The following is a 24,449-nucleotide window of genomic DNA, read 5'->3' as shown; positions in this document are numbered from 1 at the left end:
TGGGACTGTCCCACCCCCTAAGGAATTCCTCAGTTTTGGCTGGGTGCTGTGTGCACATGCATTTAATCCTGCATGTTGATGCAACTGTGGCAAGGAGGGCACCCACATCATTCAGCCTTCCATTGCACCACAGCCTCTCACAGTCCTTGCGACATTACCATCTTTATGGCTGCAGATGGATGGAGGGTCCTAGACTTCCTGCCGCCCTGTGACAGTGCAGGGCCACAGCAATTCCGCCGTTCATGCAGGTGGCAGCCGCACCCACTCCGTTCACTGCATCTCTTGGTAGCACCATTTTCCCTTGTGCTTGATTTAATCTTGCATTGTTTCGCTCACCGTGGCTCCTAAGTGCACAGAATCCACTGCTAACGTCGCATTTGTACAATGAAATCCTCAGGCCACAACCCTGCTGTCAAGTAGCACAGAGCATGAATAACTTTTGTCATCAGGACTAAAAAACGTGATCATCCACTGCCCAGATGCCTCTGGCTCTCTGCTTGGAGTCTGTGAGGACACAGATGTGGGTCTTCTCACCACATTTTCAACCCCCCAGCACATCTTCCTTTAGGATTTGTCCCCCAGAAAGCCAGGTTTGTAGCTTGGAACCAAGTCAGTCTGGCCACGAAACATCATCACCATGATCCCTTTCAAAGTTCTTTCCTCCGCTCTCTGCCCAAGCAGCAGCTCTCTCTGAGTAAGTCAACTTGGTAAACCAGACCTGCATCCCAGAAGGAGAGCAAATGCACATTTTTCAATACCAATTACAGCCTGTTCCAATCATTTTCCAGTTAATCATTTCCTGCCTCATGGCCTTCTTCTACCAGTGTACTGGACTATAGTTCAAATACTTTCTTATTTCATTTTTAATTTACTCCAGTATACAATAATCTCCTTTGGGGACACTGGGGATTGTGGTTTATGGTTTTGATATTTCTCGTGGCCTGCAGCACGTCGTCAGCACTGAATTCTTATTTTCTGTTTCTATCTCTGTTTCTTTCCTTACATGGCCAGGCTTAAATTAGGCAGCACTGCAAAAATGTTCAGATCTGTTTGCTGAGTTTCTCTTCCCTCTAAAGCAGAGCACAGGGGGGATGTGCAGCGAGCTTGAGACCGAAGGCCGGCGCGTGTGTGTCCTTGGCTTGGGTGAAGCAGCCGGTGCCACTGTTGTCAAGCAGCGGCTCTACAGTCTCATCCAGCTGTCAGTTTCTCCCATTACACAGAGGCCGTGATCTTTGTCAATGTGATCTCGGGAACTGGGGCTGGTAAATGGGACACTTAACTCTCCTTCCTGAAGCAGACTCATTCTTGCTGGGAAGACAAAAGCTAAACGCTCTCCTGGGAGGGAGGGTGCCTGGACAGCTTTGGGTTCGCAGCCAAGAGTGTGTTGTCTGGTCCCCACACCATACTGACAGCCCGCTCCCTCTATTTATTTCTCTAAGGAAAGGCAGTTCATGAGCATTTGAGATCGTCTTTGCATGCATGCAAGTTAGGTCTGTTCTGAAGTCCTTTCTAAATCTGTCTTCAGAAGTAGGAAGACAGACGTTGCCTGTCACCAGGATTTCGGCTCTGCATCATCTCAGGGAAGGCTGTGAGTCCAGGGCGGAGAGCAGGGTGTCACAGCTCTCTCTATTCCCAGTGCAATCAGTTAATAGGCAGGGCAGCAGGGCTGCAGGAGGCAGGAGCTAGAAAGACACAAAGTCTACAGAGAACAGGTGAGGATGATTGAGACAGTGTGTATGTCTGAGACTTGTTTCAAGAGCAGGGCTGCTGCTGGGAGAGCTGGCATGAGAGGCACAGGTTGCCAGGCCGAAGGTGCAGCAAGGATGCAGATGGTGCGGTCCACGCCCAGCACAGTTCCTGTGCTCTCCATGCCACCCCCAGCACAGCAGAAACCAAGGGTCTCAGATTTATTAAAAAAAAAGAAAGGAATGCGTGAAAATTCAAGGAGACAGCATCCCACTCATTATACGAAAGAATGTTTCAGACACAAAGCACTAGAATGAGCTACAAACGGGCGCCCCCTTCCTGAAGGGCTTGGGGAGTGTGTGACGTCATCCAGTGGGGTCTAGAAAGATAGATTAGAGCCGGAGTGCCCGTGTTCAGTGCTCATCTTCACCACTATGGCCCATGTGGCCTTGTGCAGATGCTTAACTTACCTATCCACTCCCTTAGCTCCCTTAGTTTGTCTGTTTTTCTATTCGTTAACAGAACCACTTAAGTTCTATTCTCTCAAGTACCAGACTTTTCAAAAATTAACTCATGTAGCCCCCAAATCAACCTAAGGCGGCTGCTCCCACACACCCATTTTACAGGTAAGGCTGAGAGGAGTTGAGGCTCTTGTTCATCTCTCTGAGCTCCAGAGCTGGCATCTAATGGCCACCATGGCACTGACCTACCGGGAGGTCAGCTGGCATTCCTTCCTGTCTGAAGCCAGGGAATGTGGGGGGCGAGGTGGGTCACATGAGCCTTTCAACTCGTGGAGTCTAGGATGTCAGGAAGGCATGTCCAGAGAGAGGGTTGGCTATCCAAGATGTTGGTTCTATCCAGAGAAGAGAAATCAGTTCCTTTGTTGCCTTCATTCCCATTCTTGGCCCTTCCAGAGGGACCACAGTTGCTTTTCAGGTTAGATTTCATTCTATCGTGCAAGGCAGTCTGAATGCTGAGGGAATTGCTTTGGGAATGTGTTTTCCAGCCCATCCTGTGATGAACCCTCAGGCTTCCCAAGCATTGCTCCCCCAAGATCAGTTGTGAAAAGGCCACTTTGAACCTGTACCTCTAGACTTTATCTGGGGCCTGAGATTTTGCTGCAATACACTTTTTAAATCAGCCCACAAATATACCCTGGCAGGCATACAGCTACATAATTTTTTTCTTGGTTTTTGGCCAAAACAGCTGACCCTTGGCAATGATGATATGGAAGGAGATAGCATGTGGTTTAAGAAGCTGGGTTTGATGTTCCGTTTCATTGTTGGCAAAACAGCTAATGTTCTTTTGGTTATTTGACAGCTTCATTTGGTTTTCCTTTACTCCTTCACTCATTTATTCCTTAACTCGCTCATTCATCAAAAAAAGGGACATTTAGCATGTGGTCGGCATTTCTATATTTTCATACAGAAATGCAAAACACAGTCCTTGGCCTCTACCAGTTGAGTCCTGTGGGAGAGAAATCATGCCAACCACAGAAAAACTGTGGCAAGATGAGATGGCTGAATGGGCACAGGGCCAGAGGCAACAAGTAACATTAGTGTTCAGGGGCCAGAGAGAAGTTGGGAATTTCAGGGAAGGAAAAAGTCATCAGAGGAGCCTGAAGGGCTCCTGAAGGGCAGGACCCAGATGGCAAAGGACTCAGTGATCATGCTAAGGGGTGTGGGGCATTCTGAGAACTGGGCTGTCAGATGAGACGGCTGTTTGCTTGGTGGTCCCACTGTCCTCCAGTTGCTGTCCATGTTTCTCCAGCCAGGGTCCCACTGTCACAGACACACCTCCATGAAGGGGTTGCCACTCTCCCAGCCCCACTTATAAGCAGCTGCCTTGGACTACAAGTCTCAGAATGCCATGAACTGATTTCCTGAGCAGGGCAGCTGCTGGGAACGAGGGGTGGAGCTAAGCCCCTATGCTTGGCCTATAACTGAGCATGTACAGGCTTGGTGGCCTGATGCGCACTCTGGAACTGCTGGGAAGGAGACTTGGGGGAAAGACACGTGGAGATACTTGGAAGAGACACGCAGGAAAGCTGACAGTGGCAGCTGATATCTTGAGTGGTATCGCCTTCTGTCCCAACTATCTAAATCCTGCCTAACCCCTTTCTTGTGGTACCCTACTAGAAGGTACCTTAGACTTATGGCAAATGCTCATGCCTTAGTGGTCCCTATTTAGGGCTATACCCTGTTTGGCTGGATATTTTGCCATGAAAAGATGGGTAATTTGGGGAGTTTTATTAGGAAACTATTATTAGGAATATCCTTTTTTCTCTTCTCTCTATGCACACTACTTCTATTAAAGAGCTTTCACACAAAGAGGCTGTTTTTCTTTGCCTCTGAGCACATGAATGGCCGATACATTTCATGGTATATATTCCTTAAGTCTGGACTCCCTAGTTACCCTTCAGTCATGTGTTAACCCCATATCTGAAACTCAGAGCCTCCTCACATATAGCATAAGGTTGGTTATTACAGATGGGTGGGGGATGGTTCATTTGAATAATGGTGTTTGAGTGTGGAGAGAGGTTACCAGTAGATTCTATCCCAGTGACACAATCACTCAGAGGCAGGCAGAATGTGCAGATTAATCCCTCCAGCTCCCAAAGATACTTCATGACTTGGAAAACTCACTTTCAAGAAATTGACGATAAGGATCCAATGTAAATTGTCATGAATATCAGCAGCAACCATGCCATTTACTCTGGCTACAGCTATTGCAAAGCATTGTGCTGAAAACTTGGCAATGGCTAACTCTGGGGTGCAGTCAGAGGTCTCCATCTCCAGGAAGTCTTCCCTGAATGCACAGGAATGTGGATGAAACCATGGTTTTTCCTCTATGACACCCTGGCTTAATTGTCGATTAGGATCTGTCCCACTAGTGTATAATCACCACTCACTTCTCTGTTCTCCCAATTGGGAGGTGAATTTACTCAGGATGGGGATCCTGTCTTATTCTTCCTGGATTCTTAGACCCTGACAGGGTTTAGTACATAGTAGGTGGTTTATAAAGCTGTGATGATTGTGGATGACAGGCTCCTCTCCTCGATTAGCTTGTGAGCCACTGATCTGAGGCTCTGCAAGAGCCCAAGAAAGGAAGGAATCTGTGAAGCCCTAGGCTAAGGGGTCAGGAATAGTTTCTGAAATCCAGAAATCAGTGCTCACTATTGGGCAAGCAAGTTCCCATCAAAGATCCTGGCAACAGAGCCTGGTGGTTCCCCACAGGGAACACACTCACATCTACAGTGGAAGACGTCAGGATGATGTTGCTGCTGATCCCATTAGTGTTTTCTGTGAACACCAAGAGGGGCACTGACCCCATTTCAATGCTATTTCATGTCTTGCTCAGGAATTGGGCACGATGGCTTTCTCAGAAGCCCACATGGAATTGGAAATGGTAAAGGAACAACTTTCTTTGTAGAAAATCTAGGGCACCATCTTTGGCAGGCTCATAGTCTCAATGAGAACAGATTTGGTGACTGTGAGCTCTGAGCTGTGGTCCCAGGAGTAAGGATGGTTTGGGAATCTATAGATTTGAGGCCAAATCCCCTCCTTGCCCAGATGCCCTGGAAGGAAGTGGCTTGTCAGATCTAGGGCTGTAGTCTGTGGCCTTGGATTACAGTAGGGTCAGCCAGACCAACTGATCACTGACATTGGGGTCTCAGTCTCGTTAACTCTCTACTCTTAACTCAGGTGACCTTGAATCTGGAGAGAACTGCTTTCCAGAATCTCAGAGCTCTGTATGTAGGATCTGAGGGTCATCAAACCATTTGTTGGAAAGAAAAAAAAAATACCTTCATGGTAGGGAGGAGGGGAGCTGTACAGGATTCTGGACACAAATAGACTGAATCTGGAAGATAAATCTTCCTTATTTAAATGTCAGAATATTCCATTTCGGTAGAATGCTGAGAAGTCACAAAACCAAAATAAAAATAGGGCTAAGCTTCAATGTAGCCAGTTGGCTGCAGAGACAGGCTGGCTTGGGCATAAATGTTTTACCACCACCTTCCAACTGAGGTCTCTGCTCTATGGATGGAGGCCGAGGAATGTAGAATCCACTGCTGCTTGTCACCATCTGGCTGGGATTTCAAAGGCCACACGAACAACCGTGCAAAGTTGGAGATGGGAATTTTATGCACACAGGTTTCTAACCTGCATCTCTTGGAGAAGAAAAGGGGAAAGACGAGAGAAGGTTGGATCGGGCACCTCCATCAAAGGTCAAACCATGCACATGGTGACAATTTTCCATACAAGGGTCAAGTTGGTGGGAAGTAATTTTCCAGAATAAGACTGTAGAAAAATAGCAAGATGAGGAGAAATCCTATGTATACCAAGCACTGCTGGTGTCTGCTTAACCAGTTTGCTTCACACATCTATAGATGGCCACGCTGATATGACTTAAAGGACTCGGGCATAAGTGAATAAGAGTAACTTTTTGACATTGCACATTTTCTTAATCGGAAGTCCTCAAAATCCTATGACTCACTGTGTAAGAGTGTGAGGACTTTTTAATATCACAACGGGTTCCTTGTGTTTTAAAAGGCTGTAGATGTAAGGATAGCAATAATCCCACATCCCATGCCAAGATAGATCTTCTTTCTTTCAGCAAGTGAAATGACATCACCAGCCTTCAATTCCTTTTTTATTAAAGTGTTGTCAACAAGCTCTCCGAGACTGCAAAAATCCTTAAGCAAAGGAACAACGTCTGTTCTATCTGCATCCCTGCTGCCTAGGTCAGTGCGGGGAGGTTAGTGGGCACACCAGGCTTGGCTGTGGCATGAAGGGGAAAGAGAAGGCGAGAGTGGTAAATGCAGGAAAGGCGGGAGGAAGCGAGGAGGGAAGGAGAAGGAAGAACAGGAAGGAGAAATGGGACAGGTAGGAGGGACCCTCTACCTGTAGTTAGTGGCATCCCTGACTACCGCAGAAGGAAGACCCAGATTTCTTTTTATGGGGAATGGTGGGGGGTGATGTTGAGGGATAGACTTTGACCCAGCAAAGTTCCCAGGCCTCTCTCTGATGATACCCTTTTCCCTTCTTGCCTCCCCTCCCGCATCCCAAGTCTGAAGCACCAGATGAGAGTAAGACCATGGCCCAGAATGAGTGGGGGAGCATTTGGGAATGGGGGGTGGCGAGATTCAGATTCCAGCTCAGGAGAGTAAATGGGGGAAGATACAACTAATGATCTTGTCCTTTCTACTAATGAGGTCAGGTTACATAAACCCGGGTCACAGAATAAGGAAGCCAGGGATGGAATTTGGATTTCTAAACTAGGATCATAAAACAAATTCCAGCCACTCAGCCACTGATGAGTTCACCTAGAGTTCGGTTATACAAGCCTGCTCTGCCTCTCTCCTAGTAGGGAAAAAGGGGGTGTTCAGAAATCAGAGGAGCTACAGGCACCATTGGTGGGAATGTGAACCGCTGGATCTCTTCTGATAACTGCAAGCATCTATTGAAACCGAATCCATACACCTGCTATGACACAACAATGGGTACAAGGCCAAAGAAATACATGCCTGAGTGCCTCCAAAATGTGCAAGAATGTTCAAAGCAGACAAAAATGAATAATAACACAAATGCTGCTAATCAAATGACCACACTTAGATGGACAAATGGACTTTGGCCAAGTCCACTGTCCTTGCTTTCTTAGCCAGTGAAGGTTAATTCCTTTGCTCACAAACCCTAGCCCCAACAGACCCCAGGCCCTGCCAACGCAGGAGACCTCTCACACCCAGACTAGTCTCCCCTGAACTCCCTCTTGTTGTTTAATCAGTAAACACTGACTCCTGCGCCTGCCCTCACTGGGGTCTCGTAGTCCTCTTCTCAACCTCGATGAGAGGGTCCCAAGAGCCCTTTCCTGGGCTTGGGAGCAGGGCCTTGTCCAGCCCCCTGATTCCCAGGGGGTGCAGCTGTGGGCAGCACCTGGCTCCCCCTGGGCATATCCACTTACGCTGTTGGAGGGTGAGCTCAGACCTGATGGGGCCTCTTCCTTGTCCAGTGACAAAAGAGCTAGTAAAGACAGTTCTCCTATTTGAGTCCAAGGCCTGTTTTCTTAACTATACCCCATGCTGCTACATTTATAACATTTCGCATGAGATATTATAACCACTTTTAATAAATTGCTAAGATATGTAAAAATGTTCATTAGAATTTATATAAAAAAGGATAAGCGATGAAAACAGGGCAAATGACAACTCAGTTTTTGTGTTTTCATTCTCCTTAGTATTCAAAGGCATTCAAATTAGGCGACCCGCAGAGAGCACAACACACCTTCTAAAATGGCACAAAGAACCGCAGTGCTCAGTGCTCCGGGCTGTGTCACACTGCACTTTGACTCATTATTAGTAGTCTTTTTAGGTGGGAACAAGCCTTGGGGCAGTAACATTCCCCTGTAAACCGAAGTTTCCAGAGATGCTTAGAGCCAGTAACCCTTCAAATTCTGCATCGAAGAGTTCATTACAAAGAGACAAATCAAAACGCAACCGTGGCCACGAAGATGTCCCTTCCATCACTATCTACAGTAGCAGAAAAACTGAAGCGTTCAACATAAGGAAAATAATGAGTTATGGTTCATGAATGACGATGACGTCTTATGCCAAAATTAAAATCACCTGAGGGCCAGCTGCTGTAACAACAGGAGAGAATGTTTAAGATATAATGGTAAGTGAACACAGCAGAAATAGTACCGGGCATGTAACCATCCTTCAAGTTATTTAAAGAAACGTGTCTGCCAGTAGCAAGGACCAGCAGGGCTATACCTTAATGAAAAGCGATTATGTTCGGGTAGTAGAGAAGGAGCTGATTTGATAGAGAGATTACATTGCCTGTCCAAATCAAAGTGGTTTAAAAACGTAGACGGGGAGGGGTCTGGACCGCTGCTCATCCAGCCTCTAAATCCCCTGTAGTTCGATGACACCAGCATTTGACTTTACCGGCAAGCCATCCATTATGTCTCATTTCAACACTCATGATTCTCGTGACATTTGACTTTTTCCTGCTTTGAGCGATTCACTGCTTCTCAGGCACGAGTCTGGCACCGCTGACCTTGTTCTAATCCTGGTGTCAGATTGATAATAAACTCTCTAAAGCTGCATCTCGAGGGGCCGATCGGGAAATTCACTGCGAACTTGGGCAGATGAAAACCCTCCGAGCTTTGGCACAGAGGGAGACTCAGTGGCTCTCCAGGATATTTATGGATTTTATCCGTTTCTTAAGTAAGTACTGTTTCATTATTATTCCAAATATGTCTCTAGTTAAAATTAGGAGGGACATAAACAAGTCTAATTTTTATGGGACCATCTGGTCATAGGCCAATGAAGCAGCAGCTAAGCCCTTTATTGCTCATCTCTGCTCAGGACTGACACATTTCTTCCCTGGAAAACATTTCATTTCTGAATGAGCAGTTTGCCCTGGATGTTTTTCAGGTCACAGAAGGGTCAACGTGACTTAGTTGCTGGGGTGTCGATATGCTCAGTCATCATCACCCCCCTGGGGAAGACACATCATCAAAGCTGCCATTTTGTGTGTGAATGAAGTTTGCGTGCATGGAAACCATTCACATAGAGCGGGGGCACAAATAAACTCCACAGGTCACCCCATCACTTCCTGCCAGTTTTGAAAGAGGCCCCAGGCTCATATGCGAGGGTCCGGTAGAGCCGTCCAGGCTTCCTCTGGCTCCAGGTCTCCTTCAGGCAACAGAGGCTTGGGCTCAAGTCTGTCCAAATGGGCTTCGGTCTTGCCTGCTGTACCCCTAACACTGCCATTTTATACAATGAAGAAAAGCCGAATCTTTGGACGTGACGACCATGCTTCTGTCCACTTTGCTCCTTTCTGCATGGAAAAGCCGGACATTAAGGCCTCCTGGGCTGCTGCATCCAGCCCGCCCGGCTTCCCTTGGTCCTCACCATGGCCCCTGTGCAGGCTGACGCTGGACCATTGAGCCCTGGACGGCAAGCATCCTGGGCCTGCAGACTCAGTCAGGAGGTCTGAGAAAGGAGGGGGAACAGATTCCAGAGCCTGGACTGTATTTCACATGCCCCAAATGAGTGGTCATTTGTGCCGAGAGGCTGCCAGTCAGAGAGGAGGGTGCCGCTGCATGCGAACTACTGTTATTCTAAAGAGTGGCCCTTAAATATTATTGTGTATTAGAATCACCCGTGAGGATAGACAAATGGGGTGAAAATTCGGTATCTGTGCTTTCTGCAGGCTCCCCAAGTGAGTCTGATGGACACAGAAGTGTCGGGCATCTTTATAGGTAAGGTGACTATTTAGGGCCACAGAGAAGGAGGCCTTCATCACTTTCATACCCCCCACCCCCACCCCGAGCTCACAAAGCTGCTCAGTTATTATTATTATTTTTTTTTTGCTGAATGACTGTCTAGAGGAAAAGTGAGTGAATGAAGAAATGAGGGAATAAATTGGGGGCCTCTATCCACGGCTCCCGGTCCTGATTAGAAAGTTGGTGACTTACAAAGCAGCCTGGCTCAGCCCAAACTACGACCTCCGCCTTTGAAGTCTCCATTTGATTAAGACACATTTAGCAAGGAACAATCGCTGCGTGAAACGCCGGGGATTATGTGGCTCCAGGAGCTCTGTGGGGAGCAAGCGATTCCACAACCAAGACGGTCTTTGTGGACCTGGCGAGACCTCTCTGTATCGGGGCCAAACATCTGACTCCTCTTAATTACAGTCTGTCTTTATTTCATCCCTTCTCATCTGTGGTCTCTGGCCCAAGTTTTCCCCAAATGGCCAGGGTTGAGTGGCCTCAAAAATTAGGCTGGGGGCCTCCCTGGTGGCACAAGGGGTAGAGACACAACCTATGAGTCTGTCCGCAGCCTCTGCAGTGTGAGTTCGATACCTGGGCCAGCCAGGGGGGCAACCCACATGGTGCAGCAGACCTCTCCTGTCTTGCCCGCTGCTCCCCTCAGCAGTGTATTTCAGTCAGTCTGCTCGTTCTGTTCCCCACTCTGTCTCTGGTGGATCCTCTCACCACCCACACATCTGGTTTATACCCCAGCTCTTGTATGCATAAATAAATAAATCTTAAAAAAAAAAATTGGACTGGGTCTGCTCCATGGCACCGGGTCCGGGGTGCAGACAAGTCTCCTTTGCCATGGAAATCAGGAGTTCCCTTGTCACCCAGTCTCAGCCACCAGGTTATTCTGCCCAGGGGCATCTGCAGGACGTGGTTCCTTCAGGGAAGGGACATTTAACCTTAAGTCTATCAGCCCATTGCTCCCGCTCTTGCCCTGTTCCAGGTGAGAAGGTTTGCCTTCTCAGACGCGCAGGGAAGCACCACTAGCTGGTAGTGGGGGCAGCTCCAAACCCAGCCTGCCACCGGCTCCCGTGGACACACTACTCGACCCTCCTGTGACTTGGTTTCCTCCTGTGACTTGCATCAGTCACCACAACTCAGGCCGGCCCACCACGGCGAGGACGCCAGGAAAGCAATCCATGGAGAGGGTCAGATTGTTCTGTGACCACGCGCACGCCTCCACGCCGCCTGTCATCACAAGCGTCTGCACAAACAGCAGTCACGCTGGTGATGGGGGGTCCTCAGCGTCGGGGCACCTCCTTCCTCTGCCCTCGCTTTGGTGTTTACTGCTTTCAAGGGGCCGAGGCTGCTGGTTTGCTCCGGGGTGTTGTTGAGTCATCTGAGGACACAGGGCCCGTGTCACGGAGCAGCGCAGGCAGGGAAGCCGGCGGGAGCCAGATGCGACACCTCCCGGGGAGGGTGAGTCACCAGCGGCCTGGGCCTCGCTCAGCCCGGGGCCGAGACGGGCGGTGGACGCGCCGCCGCGCCGGGTCACCTGCACCTGGCCGGGTGCTCGCTGGACAGACGCAGGGGGCTCCGCGGGGCCGGGGCCGGGGCTGCTGGCGGGTCGTGGCCACCTCTGGTCTCTCCTGCCCACTGCTGCCTCCTCATCTGTCCCTGTCTCTCCCTCGGCCCCGATTCCTTCCCTCCAGACCGTCTTTTTCTCCTCTTTCTTCCTCCATCGCCGTCTCCCCACCTTTTTTCCTTTCTCCCCTCACATGCCCTTCCCCTCGCTCCCTCCCCGCCTCCTTCCTATCCCACCTGGATCTTCTCCCTTCCCTTGGGGGGCCTGGGATGCGCACGGTGCTATGTCTTCTCCGCCCTTCTAACCTCCCTCGGGTGACCCAGGAGAAGGGGACAGCACGTGCCTCCTGGAAGGGGCCGGGGGTGACCACGGGGGCTCTGCAGTGGCTTCCAGGTCTCTGGCCCCACTGTCCCCTCTGCCATCAGCAGGGGAGAGCTGCTGCAGACACCCCCGAGAGTGGGCGTGGCTGTGCGGCCATCCCTTTGCCAAACCCGGATGAAAACACTTTCCCTCGGTGACCCACTCGACCAGAGACCGCGCGATGTGTAACAGTGTATGGTCTGCTCAGGTTCTAAAAGCCGGGGCCCACACACTCCCACTGGCTACAACCACCCAGATGTGTGTTAAAACAATCCACAGCAGCACCCGGTGTAGACCACAGGGGGATTGGCTCTCATACCCATGATGGGGGCCAGAGGGGGGGGAGATTGTCAGAGTGATTTAGAAAGTGCCTGCTTGGCATCCTGCTCCATAGAAACCCCGAATGTCCTTCTAGAGAAAACAGCGCCCCCTTCATCAGAGAAAATACTTAAAGGAGGACATAAGCTTGTGAGAGCACGTCTGTCGTGCTTTCAGATCCACACGTTCATGTAGTCACGAGCTCCTACTGTGCGCCAGGCTCGGCATGAGGCTGGGGGATTGGGAGTGGGGACGGGCAGTCAGTGGGCTTGACAGGGTGCCCTTGAGGGGCTCACAGAGAGGAAAGGGGAGAACTAGGCTGGTTTCTCTGTACTTACACTCAGTCCCTGAACAACTCCGAAGCGCTGTGAAGATGAGCAAACCAGAGCTCATGAACTCGCCCAAGGTCATCCAGGGCGGAAGCCCTTGAACTCTACGTGCCCCTCCCCCGCCCCCACTTCACCCGTCTTGCTCGGCTAAATGCCACAGAACGCCCTGCGCCCGGGGCACGGTGTGCGGGGTAGTTTAGAGCTGTGGTCAGTCTTTCATGTAGTCTTCAGGGAGGGCTTGTGGGCTGAAGGTTGGGTCAGATGTCAAATCCAGAAATGAGTTTAGAAGGCGGGAGAAGGAACACCAGTTTCAAAGGAAGAGATTCCATGCTTTTCTAAAAAAAACTTCACATGCAGGAATTTTAGACACTGTAGACAGCTGGAAGATGTAGGGTTGGGGGCCTCCAGTGAGTTCCCCAGTCCACCCTGCCATGCGAGCCCCAACCAGCCCAGGGAAGGAAGAGGGGATGGACCAGCTGAGCAGTGGGGGGTCCAGCGTTCCCTGAGACTCTGATGTCAGCCCAAAGACATCAGCAGGGAAGCTGGACACGGGCAGAGCTGAAGGTATTAACAACCCATTCCGTGGCCCAGAGCAATCTGCAAAAATCCTAAGAAGATACACAAAGAACTTGAGCAATCTCTCTCTCTCTCTCTCATCTCTCTCTCATCTCTCTCTCTCTCTCTCTCTCTCTCTCTCTCTCTCTCTGCTCTGGCTGGCAGTGTGGGGGCCTCATAGAAGAGCAGGCAGTTCATAAGAGTCAGATTTAAAACAGAGAGTCCCAGCGAAATGGGCTAAGGTGGCCACACTTAATACAATGTTAATACAAAAGACAAATATGTTATATTTTTAAAATATATCACATGTGGAATCTATGTAGATATGTATCTAAATAAGATGTGTGGGAAGGCATAGATCATATGAATAATTAAAACATGATAAATATGCATGTCTAATTTCATTCATTCAATGAACTCAATCTAGATACCGGAGACAAGTAAGATATTTCTGAGTTTAAATAAGTTAGCAACCAGGAAAACTGAGCAAAATATAAGGAGGGAGACTAAATGTTCCTGGTGCTAGAGCTTATTACTTAGAGCTGGGGTGGTCTGGCCATTAGTAAGCAAGATTTCTTCAGGAGCTAAGTGGAAAGACAATCAGAGATGGGATCAATTTGAACCAACCAATGAAGTTGGTTCAATTTTTATCTCAATAAAAATGTGTACAGGGTGTTGCCTATAGACAGGTAGCATTGGAATCTCCAGGGAACTTATTAGAAATGCAGAATCCCAGGCCCTGCTGAAATAGAGTCTGTGTTTTAATGTGATCCCTAGGTTCCCATCAGAGTTTGACATGTGAACTCTGCATTGCTCACTTTACCCAATTGAACCTCATTTTCCTGTTCTGCAAAACAGAAATCAGAAGCTCTACTGCAGGTATTGCATGAAGTTATTAGCTCCTCTGCTATGTATCTGTGTGCCTGCCACGGTGCTGGGCCACGGAGTAGGAGCCCAAAAGCAAATATTTTCTCCCTTTTCCTCAGTGTCACTTGTTTCTGAATAATATGATTATATAATCTTGTTCCCCTCAATGTCTTTTTGCTGGCCTCTCTACATACATCAGAAGGGCTTTATCCTCTCTCTGATCTTCCTTCTATCTCTTCAAGTCTCAAAAACACATTAAAAAATCAAAAAATCCATGAGATTGATGGTACATAGGAAATCCCTTGTTCAAACTCCCCTTTGAAGCCAGAAATTTAAGTCCCAGAATTGTTCAGTCCTTATGTTCTCACTCAAGTGCTAACTTTTAGATGCCATGGAGATACCAGATGCTCGATAGATACTTTCTGGTTGCTGGATGAGTAAATGAATGAGGCTCTATGAACTCCAGGGCAATCTATTCTTTGTCTAAATCTCACTTGTTTTATTTATGACTCATCCTGTCCTTTCATCCTTCCTTCCATTAAAAAAAAAAAAAAAACAAAAGCAACTAGTATATTTCATCTTGTTCCATGGCCATGGCCTCATCTACCCAAGACACAGGCCCAAATGTGAGCAGTGTGAGTATGGCTACTGGCCAGCTAGGGCCCCCAAATTCCCATGGTGCATTCACCTCACTATTTCAGGAAGGACACAACAGTCAGGCAAGGAAAGGAAGGTCAGGTCTTCATGGGATCCCATGAAGTTTAAGGCAGAGCAGTCATCCTTTGCATAGGGAAACGCCTGGGAGGCTTCATGTAAGAAGTTCCTCCAATAATCAAACACTCCACTGAAAGGTTATATTTACACAGCTCATTAGGAAATTTTTTTTATACTTTTGACACTCATTAGACTTGTAATCGTCCACCGAAGCTACTCTATAACAAGAGATAAACACTCCATTCTAGAGGATGAATAATAATTAGGTATTGCTCAGCACTGTGCTCTTTACAGGTCTAATTTTAGAGCATAATTAATCCTGCTGAAGCTGCATAAGATAAGTGAAATATTTATGCAGCTGCGTTAATTCATGTATTTACTCCTAGAGAGACATTCAGAATTGGACATGGCTTTCCGGGAAGATTATCTTAAGATGCCCCCTGGAGCAACGCCATTTTTTCTTCCATGTCTTTGCCTCCAGATGGCCTCTAAAGAGGAACTGAGACATGCTCCCCAACCCTGACAGTCTGACCAAGAAAGCAATGAGCCAGGACAGAACACATCTATGAGAATCTAGATGCTCTCTGGTACAAGGAGCACACCCTTGAATGCCTTTACTTTCTGAAGAGGAAATGCAAATGGCCAACAGGCATATGAAAAAATGTTCAACATCACTTGTAATCAGGGAAATGCAAATCAAAACTACAATGAGATACCATCTTATACCAGCGAGAATGGCACATATCAAAAAAACTAGCAACAACCAATGTCGACGAGGTTGTGGAGAAAAAGAAACTCTCCTGCACTGCTGGTGGGAGTGCAAACTGGTCCAACCACTATGGAGAGCTGTGTGGAGATTTCTGGACCTACTAAACATAGAGCTTCCATATGATTCAGCAATTCCACTCCTAGGTATTTACCGAAAGGACACAGAAACATCAATTCCAATACTTTTACTTTTATTTGCCACAAGGAGAAAATTCTCTGTTCAGCTCCACAATGGTTGTCTCCATGAGATTAACTTGACCATATTATTACCAATGTGACACTAACTAGCCTTGTTGAATACTGGAGTTATGCATGGACAATGATGGTGATGATGAGGGGAGGGGGATGGTGATGATGATGTGTTGTTGAAGATAAAGGTATTGGTGTTGATGATGGTGAGGGTAGTGGTGGTGGTGATGTGATGATGATGGTGATAATGATGTGACAATGATGACAATGATGGTAGTAATTATGATGGTGATGATTGTGATGATGGTGGTGATAATGGTGATGACAGTGATTGGACTGGTGATGATCATGGTGGTGGTGTTCATGATGATGGTAGTGATGACAGTGATGGTGATGATGACAGGTGTGATGCTGTTGGTGGTGATGATGGTGATGATCGTAATGAAGGTGATAATGGTGATTGTGGTGGTGGTGGTGATTTACTGAATCATTTCTATGTTCCAGGCACTGTGCTAAGATAACCTCTACAAGCATTATCTCACTTTATTCTCGCACCAATAATATCAGGTAAATATTGCTGTATGCATTCACACATGAGTAAACTAAGGCTAAGAAAGATAAGCTCAGAGGTATTTACAAGTGGGGCAATAGATTAATTAATATATGCACTAAATTATTCCTTCTTAGATCTGTAAATCTCAAATACCTAATTAGCTAATGTTGATACACATCTCAAGAAAACAAGTGAAAAAGGAGTGTACTACATTGACCCCCTTCCTGAATTAGGTCCCTTAACTAAAGGCCTGTCCACTTACTAGTTAAGAGACTCACAAGCCCACTCACTGAGCTTTGGTTTCCTCCTCTGTAAAATGGGGATACACAATATTTAACCTCGTGGGATTGCTATGAATATTAAAGAAAGCATGTAATGCATCCAGGATGGTGATTGGTATATTCTATCCCCTAAATACATTAGCTGGTTCATAATAGATGTGGCAAGAGGGACAGCAACAGCAAAACTCACTTACCTGACAGGTACTGATCACATTTAAAAGTCTGTATCAAATGAAATACACACACCCCAACACCAACTATTCATCCATGTGTTGATCTGTCCATTCAATCCTTGACTAACCCATGTAACTACTATACCCAAGATTCTGTGGTATTTTCTATTAGAAACAACACTCACTTGATGAGTAGTTTGCCCCATGAAGAGGCGCTAAGACAACCACTGTGGCCGATAAAACAACTGTCCCCAATTCCTTACCCTCTCTGTTATCACAACCTTAGCATAGAACTCCTCTCATAAAATCTAGTGCACACATCCAGTCCCTTGACTTTAGACTTGGCCATCTGACTTGCTTTGGGCAGAGGGTAAGAGGACACAGACCTGGACTATGCATGTGCAGGTGGGTACTTTTTTGTGCCTCTGACATAGCCAGGTAAAGAGCTACTTCCAGGCACCTGCTGCCCCTTCAACCTCAGAATAAACACCCGTAGAGAGGAGGCCACACCCCTGCAGTGAGGAGAAGCTAGCCCAGGGGTCCCCAGTGTGGGAAGAGCCCCCCAGGCTTGCCTTCCTAGGGACATGGTTGCGCTTATTGCGGACGCCGGACCAACCCCGCCCACGCTCCCGACTGCCCTGTGGAGCTCACGGCCCTTGAGCCAGGGAAGGTACAAATGTCCTCTGGAGAATTCAAAGAATCAGATGCTTCTCATTTGGGAGTTAAATATAAAACACATTTAGATTTCTTGATGGTGCTGGGAGAATCTAGGGCTTAATTTTGGGAACAGAGAGAGGAGAAGAAGTGCAAGGAATTAGGCACTTTGTTCAAATCCACACCAACCCCGTGCGCTAACCTCGGCCCATTCCATCATTGCCCTTGATGGCGGTGGCTGCAAGATGTTCCTCTCCCAGTGCAGACAGGCGGGATATGTTGTGCAACCACTGTGGAATGTTCTGGAATGCAGCTTTGGCCCCGCGTCCTGAGCTCTTGCAGTCTGCTCACACCTAACTAACCCAAACACCTTGCTTTTTCCATCTCAGTGTTGGGGGCTCACCTGGAAGCCAACTTGCCAGAGGAACCATAAAAGGCCCCCAGAACTGCAGGGTGAGGTGAGGTCACCAGCAACCAAGAAGAGAAGGCAGAGGAGTGAGCTGTGCTGGAGACAGAGCTGCCCGGCCAATGGGACGTTTCCACACGCCACCCCCTCCAGACCACCAGCTGAGTGGGGAAAGCCCCCTGCTGCGAGACAGGTGCCTGCGGAGGATGTTCCTGGAAATCCATGGGGCTCTCCTGCTCCCTTTCCTTTCCTGGAGATTGCTCGCCTCATGGCTCCATGGGATACTGTTAAGAGTATTAGCTTGGGATGATGTAACCCACCACTTGGTTATTCCTGTGGGTCCAGGAAAGAGTGGCTGACCCCCAAATGCTTCACTTGGAAATGTAGAATTTGGAGAGCAAAGACTGGGGCGTCTTACCCCCTGGTCATGCTCTGTCACTGCCCTAGAGCAGATTGGGGTTCCTCAATCCAGCTCTATGGCATTGGGTGGGGGGGCCAGGCAGTACTGCGCTTGAGGCACAGGCCATTGTAACATGCTTGTCAGCATCCCTCCTCACTGGCCTGTACCCTCCAGATGCCACTGGCAAGCAGCCTCCCGGGCATGACCGTCAAGAGTCCCCAGACATGGCCACCATACCTAGGGGAGGGGCTGCCCGTCCTCCACGCGCTGGAGGGAGCACCTATGGCTCTGGCTGCTGAGACCCCAGAATGGCCCTGGTTCTTCTTGCTTTTTTCTCCAACCTATCTGCTCAACTCATTCTTAAATTCACTGAGATAGACAGTTCTGCATCCTTAAAATAAATCCCTTTTTTAAACTCAGTTGCCTAGAATTGGTTTCCATTATAAGCAGCCCAAGAGCCGGCGTCGTGTGATGAACATTCAATAAACGCTCTCAGCGAGCACACTCGTCATCCACAGAATCGCTGGAAAGCCAGTCAGGAGACAGCATGGGAGGGCGCCAGGCCCCCTGAACGTAGGGGTCACCTGAGGTCTTACCATCACCCACAAACTGGAGCAGGGCCAGGTCAATCTGCCTCTTCCAAGGGGAGCCCTTCTGGAGGGCGATTCCATAGCCAGTGGTGGCGAAGATGTAGCCGCTCCCGATGGTCACCAGCTTGCAGCCCTCGTCCCTCCCGGCCTTGTAGTTCAGGACGGCCGCGTCGTAGATGAAGGCATCCAGCTTCCTGCAAGACAGAGCCAGGGGTCAGGGGTGGCAGGGAGCAGCCAGGGCCCGGCTCGGGAGCCTGACCCCACTTCACACACTGGGGACGGTGACTCACCGTCGCTCCATCCCCTCGTCATGGAAGGATCTATTTTTAATGAGGAGATAAAAGCTGCAACCTTTTCTCTCCAAGTTACAAGAGGCGGCTAAATAAAGACACGAAGAATCCTTATGCCCAAGTGAGTAAACAGTTTGCTGGTTCGCGAAGTGTTTGTCCTTAGTGCTCCCGGCTGCGGGGACGGCGCCTATTTAGGAAGGTTTGCACTGGAACCTGCCAAAGCACGAAGGGACAGGAGGGCCTGGTGGCTGGGGGCAAGAAGGGGACCGGGTGACGTGGGAAGGACATTGTTCCTCCCCAAAGAAACAGGGTCACTGCTTGGTTACACCACAAGAAGGTAATGCCTATTAGATTTTAGAAACCTGATCGGAATTCTCTATGTAGGAAACACTAAGAATAAAAATAAAATGTAAATTTCCCGTAATTCCACAGCTGAGAGGCAAATTTTGAATAGATTAGTGAATGATTTTCCAAATTTTTTCCATTTGTGCACCCACACACACACTACACCCACACCTACGTCTACACACACGCATCTTGGAGCTCAGGGGTTGGGAAGCTTTTCTGTAAAGACAGGATGGTGAGTTGCTGGGACGCCGTGGGTCATGCAGCCCACTGCTGCGGCTACTCGGCTCTGCTGGCGCAACCTGATGTGGGGTGAAATGTGCCCCCCAAACTGATATGTTGCAGTCCTAGGCCCGGGACCTCAGAATGCGACCCTACTTGGAGATCGGGCGTTTGCGAATGTAGTTAGTTAGCGGGGCAGGTGGCCTCGTCCTATGGGGCCAGCAGGTCACACCCAGGGAGAGGCCGCGCGGAGCCTGGGGTTCTGCTGCCACAAGCCCCAGGAGCTGGGGGACGCCTGAAGCGACCTTTCCCCAGAGCCCCCAGGGGAGCCGGCCTGCAGACACCTTGACCTCAGACCTCCAGCCTCCGGAACCGCCGCTCAACCCTCCCAGCCCGTGGCGCTTGCTGACGGCAGCCCGCGGGGACCGATCGGCTGCGGGAAGCAACCACCACCGAGAAGACAAAAAACGGGCCAACTCTGTTCCAGTAATCTCTGTGCCAATGAAGAGTCTCAGACCAGCCCAGCCCACGGCTGTGGCTGGCCAACCCTCCTGTCACTCCGCAAACAGTCTTGCCGGACGCATCCCTTCACATAACTGCTGTCTTTTCTCATTTCCCACCGCATGCGGCAACCACAGAGCCACGCGCAGAATGGTGCTTTTTCTGTTTTGATGTGTTTCTTTTATGGGGGTGACACTCCCGCAGTGAGGTTTCACACGCTGAATGGATATGCCCGCCATCTCCTTGAAGGTCACGATCTAGAGCGGCCTCAGATCTCAGAAGTCCCGTGTGCCCTCCTGTCAGCACTCCCCGAAGGCTGCCCCAGCTGACCCTTCTGGCCTGGCCAGGCCTAACTGACCGCCCAGACCCCTCGTCACGGCTGCTGTAGCGCTTCGGGTTTTAAAGTTACTTGAGAGGGCAGAGATGTTTGCCCTTGGCCGTGAGGGTGGATGTCTCCGCTCTAAAGTAGGGAGGAAATCTAAATCGAAGATTACTCAACTTCCTGACACTTTCTCGACTTCACTGCCTCTCTTTCTCCAGCAAGAAAACATAAAAGAGTGAAGCAAAGAAAAATAAAAGTGGCAGGAGAGGATGAAAATGCCACATCCTCTCAGAGACAGCTGCTGAAGGGCTCCCTATGGGCACAAAACTATTTGGGGGCTACAGCTGCATTCTTTTTTTTTTTAATTAATAAATTTTATTTTTATATTCCCCATACAATTGCAATCCCCCCATTCTGACCCCAATCCCTCCCCTCCCGCCCCCCACCCCCCAAAAAAGTGTCTCTGGTTCATAGTTTTTGTTTTTGGCTTATTTCACTGAGCATGATCCCTTCCAGCGCCATCCATGTTGCTGCAAGTTGCATGTGTTTATCTTTTTTGAATGCTGAGTAATTTCCATGGTGTATATGGACCACATCTTCTTGATCCAGTCATCTGTTTTTGGGCATTTGGGTGGTTTCCAAAGCTTAGCTATTGTAAACAGTGCTGCTGTAAACATAGGGGTGCAGGTGTTCTTTGGAATTGATGTTTCTGTGTCCTTTGGGTAAATACCTAGGAGTGGAATTGCTGGATCCTGTGGAAGCTCTATGTTTAGTAGGTCCAGAAATCTCCACACAGCTCTCCATAGTGGTTGGACCAGTTTGCACTGCATTCTTCATTTTAACTGGTTGCTCCTGTAATGGCTAGAGATGGGGGGAGGTGGTGAGGTTTGTCTCACAGAGAGACTGAAACTTTTTCTCCCTGGGCTGCAGGTGCAGTGACGTGCGTTGGCACTCAGAGAGGACTAGAGAGGATTGGATCACCCCAGTGGATCGGGGCATCCTGGCACCGTCCTTGTGGACGCCCATCAGTGCCATCAAGCCAAGAGGAAACAGCCTCTCTGGAGCAGCAGGCGGAGAGTCCCCGAAACACAGATGGGCTCTGAGGAGGCCGAGAGGACCTGGTGTGTCGAAGTGCCCGGGCGTGCGGCTGCCCCGGGGGCAGGTGGGAGAGTGTGGGTTCTGGTTTCGATTTGGACATGGCAGGAAATCACCTCCTTTTTCTGGGTCGCTGGGCCCCGTATGTAGGAGGAGGCCGGGACCGACAACATCTGTGACCTGAGAACGTCAGGCCATGGCGGCACTTGTGCTCTTGATGAGTCTGTGGGGCCAGTCTCCCCTAAAAGGCCAGGCAGGCTTTTCTAGTGTCCCGAGAGTCACCTTGACATTGGAATTAGAGGTCACTGCTGCCAGCACTGTCCCCATCTCTCGAAGGAGGCAGTTTGCTTAAGAGCAGAGAGGGTCCTGGAGGCCGAGAGAAGCTTTTCTCTGGACTGAGTCTTCTGTCCTTTTCTTAATCCAGGAAAAGACTGTCTCTCCCTCAGCTTCTGCCTCTTCCGAATTGGAGAAGCAGCCTCTGCTCCCCTCTTCTGACTTAGAAGAGGATCTAGCATGGGGGGTGTCTCACCCAGGGGCAGGGTCAGCAGTGAGGACGTCCTCTCTGTCTAAGAACCCCACTGTTACTCTCAGAGTGAGGACGAGGCTACCCGCTCCTTGTCTGTCACGTGAAGACGCCCCCTACGTCTCCTTGACGTCCCTGAGTGGGGGTAAGTATCCCTGGCCCACTCTGTTATGCATCAGAAGGTACAACCATGTAAATTATTCAGCCTGGTCCTTCTCCTGCTTGTCTCTCTGATGTTCATTTGTTCCTGGTGCAGACTCAGGAGAAGCCCGTCGGGGCGGGAGACAGGCGGGGCGCTTGTGCCGTCAGTGCCTCAGCTACCAAGGTTGCCATGGAGATGCCGAGACCCTGGGCTTAATTAAGACTTTCTGAGCCTCCCCCACCTCTCTCCTCTGAATCCCTCAAAAAATAAACATCACTACACGTGTGCGCATCCAGGGGCATCCCAAGGTGACGGCTATCGGTCGGCACTGCCGGAGCGAACTTTCCCCACCGACACACATGCGTTTCCGGGATGGGAATCTAACTCTGCACCTGGAGGCCAATCAAGAGTGTCCCAACGGCACTGTCTATCAGTGCTTTATGAACAGGTGTCGTGACTTTACCCCTAACTGTGTAGGACGGACACTCTACTGCCACCCCCACAGCCACAGGAGGAAACTGAGGCAGTAGAGGCGGATGGTGGGGCAGAACTCAATGGCTGAGAGCCTGATACTTGTGGGGAATATGGAGGCAGCTTTGTCTCTTACGGATGAAATTCAGTGTTGGGGGGCACACCATGAATCAGGCCCAGTGCCATGAGCAGAGCCCAGGGTGAGAGCCGCCAGCTGTGAAAGGCTGGCGGGTGGTTGCGCTTCCCTGTCTGTGTGCACAGCTGATTAGCCACTCGCGGGCTGGGGTCGCCAAGAGCATCTGGGGGACTGGAGCCCAGGGTGCAGAAGCAGAGTGAGCTATGGGCAGCCTGGTAATCGGCAGCTTGCGGGTTGGAATAACACGGAGACTAAATGCTGGCCCTGGAGGAAAGAGCCCAGATGTCAGCTGGAGGCTTGAGGGAGCACCGGCAAGGACACCCCATTAGGCTGCTCCGTGTGATGTCCTCGCTCCTGCTTTGTCCCTCCATCTTCCCGGCTCCTGCCCAGCTCCCTGGGCTGTCACTGGTTGACAGCTTCTCCTAACGGGTCCCGGGAGTAGCGGGAGGCTCACAGGACTGAGTCTGAGAACTGTGATGGGGCCAGAACCCTAAGCTGTCCCTCACCCCGACCCTGCCACCTCCACTCCCTACAGAAGGATGAGCTCGTCTCCAATTATCTGTGATGACACCTCGGCGCCCCGAAGTGAGTCCTGGAACAGAACCGGAGCCGAGACGAACGCCGTGCTGGTCTGTGCGGGTTGCGGATGGCACCCCCACCCGGGCAGGCACCACGGCAGCTGTGTGGGTGCTGATCCCCTCTCCTGCCACCGCAGTCCTCAAGGAAAGTGACTTGAAACGACAGTAATTCAGAGTGAGAGGGGGAAATGAGACCTCCTCGCTACGTATTTGCAAGAGTGAGGGCCTGTCACTGCGCCCTCAGCCTCTCGAACCCAGCGGTTTCCTGCCAGGCACCTTGGCAGCCTGAAGAGCTGCTCCAGCTTCGGAGGGTGTGGCACTGACCGTGTTCCCGCAGCCGGTCTCCTTTGCAACCTGCACGGATCCCGGAAAGTCCAGCGCCGATCTGTGCGCTTGTCAGCAAATCTAACTCTCCTCCACAGAGGGAGACCAGGGCGCGAGTGAGGGCCAGCCTCGGTGGGGAGGGGCTTGTACTGTCCGGCGGCTCGACATTTCCTAATCAAAAGTTTCCGGTTTCAGCTCCTCATCTCCTCGTGCATGTTTTCAGATGCTCTCTGGGGGTCTCGGCACATTTAAAGGCTAATTATATAGTTAAAGTTAATTATTCATTCATTAACATTCAAGAAGCCTATAACAAGACAGTGACTTGTTCTGATGAATTAATGAAACTGGAGTGTGTGAGTGTGTGTGAGTGTGTGTGTGTGTGTGCGCTCATTCATGTGTGTGTGCACTGTGGCGGTCTAGTCTAGTGTTACTGAAAGTCAAACATTTCTTTGGTGGTGAATGAAGGTATGTGTAGGTCCCTTCAAGCCTTGCCAGGAGGAGAAACACATCAGCTGAGACTCCGGCCAGCAGCTGTGACACAGTGACTGGGCGTCAGGTCCACCCCTGCCTGATCTGGAATAAGCCCTGTCATGGGTCCTCTCTGACCCCCGGTTCCTCCTCTGGGAGATGGGACGGGCCTGGCTGCTGGACGTTGAGAGGTGATGGAGGGGGGTTGTAAATTACAGGCGCTGGTGATGACATCGCTGTACCCAGTGGTGCGGTGGAGACAGCCAAGAAGCACTGGACACAGGACAGGGTGAGGAGGGTCGGGTACTGCTGGCCCATAATGGCCTTGGATGGAACCTG

At 49.8% G+C, this 24,449-nt stretch overlaps 1 protein-coding gene across 1 annotated transcript in view; it reads right to left on the bottom strand.

Annotated features, from left to right (window-relative positions):
* GRIN2A (glutamate ionotropic receptor NMDA type subunit 2A) overlaps positions 1–24,449 on the bottom strand; it is a gene marked incomplete at its 3' end in the record, with an annotated part of 327,135 nt that overhangs the window by 8,692 nt on the left and 293,994 nt on the right. Inside the window, exon 10 of the mRNA XM_084250771.1 lies at positions 18,700–18,887. Within this exon, the coding sequence (XP_084106897.1) occupies positions 18,700–18,887 (188 nt within the window). The remainder of the gene's footprint in view (positions 1–18,699; positions 18,888–24,449) is intronic.

The sequence above is a fragment of the Talpa europaea genome (genome assembly GCF_964194135.1).
Source record: "Talpa europaea genome assembly, chromosome: 12".
NCBI classification, from domain to species: Eukaryota; Metazoa; Chordata; class Mammalia; order Eulipotyphla; family Talpidae; genus Talpa; species Talpa europaea.
Note: the sequence above shows the minus strand (reverse complement) of the source record. Positions and strands in the feature narration are given on the sequence as shown.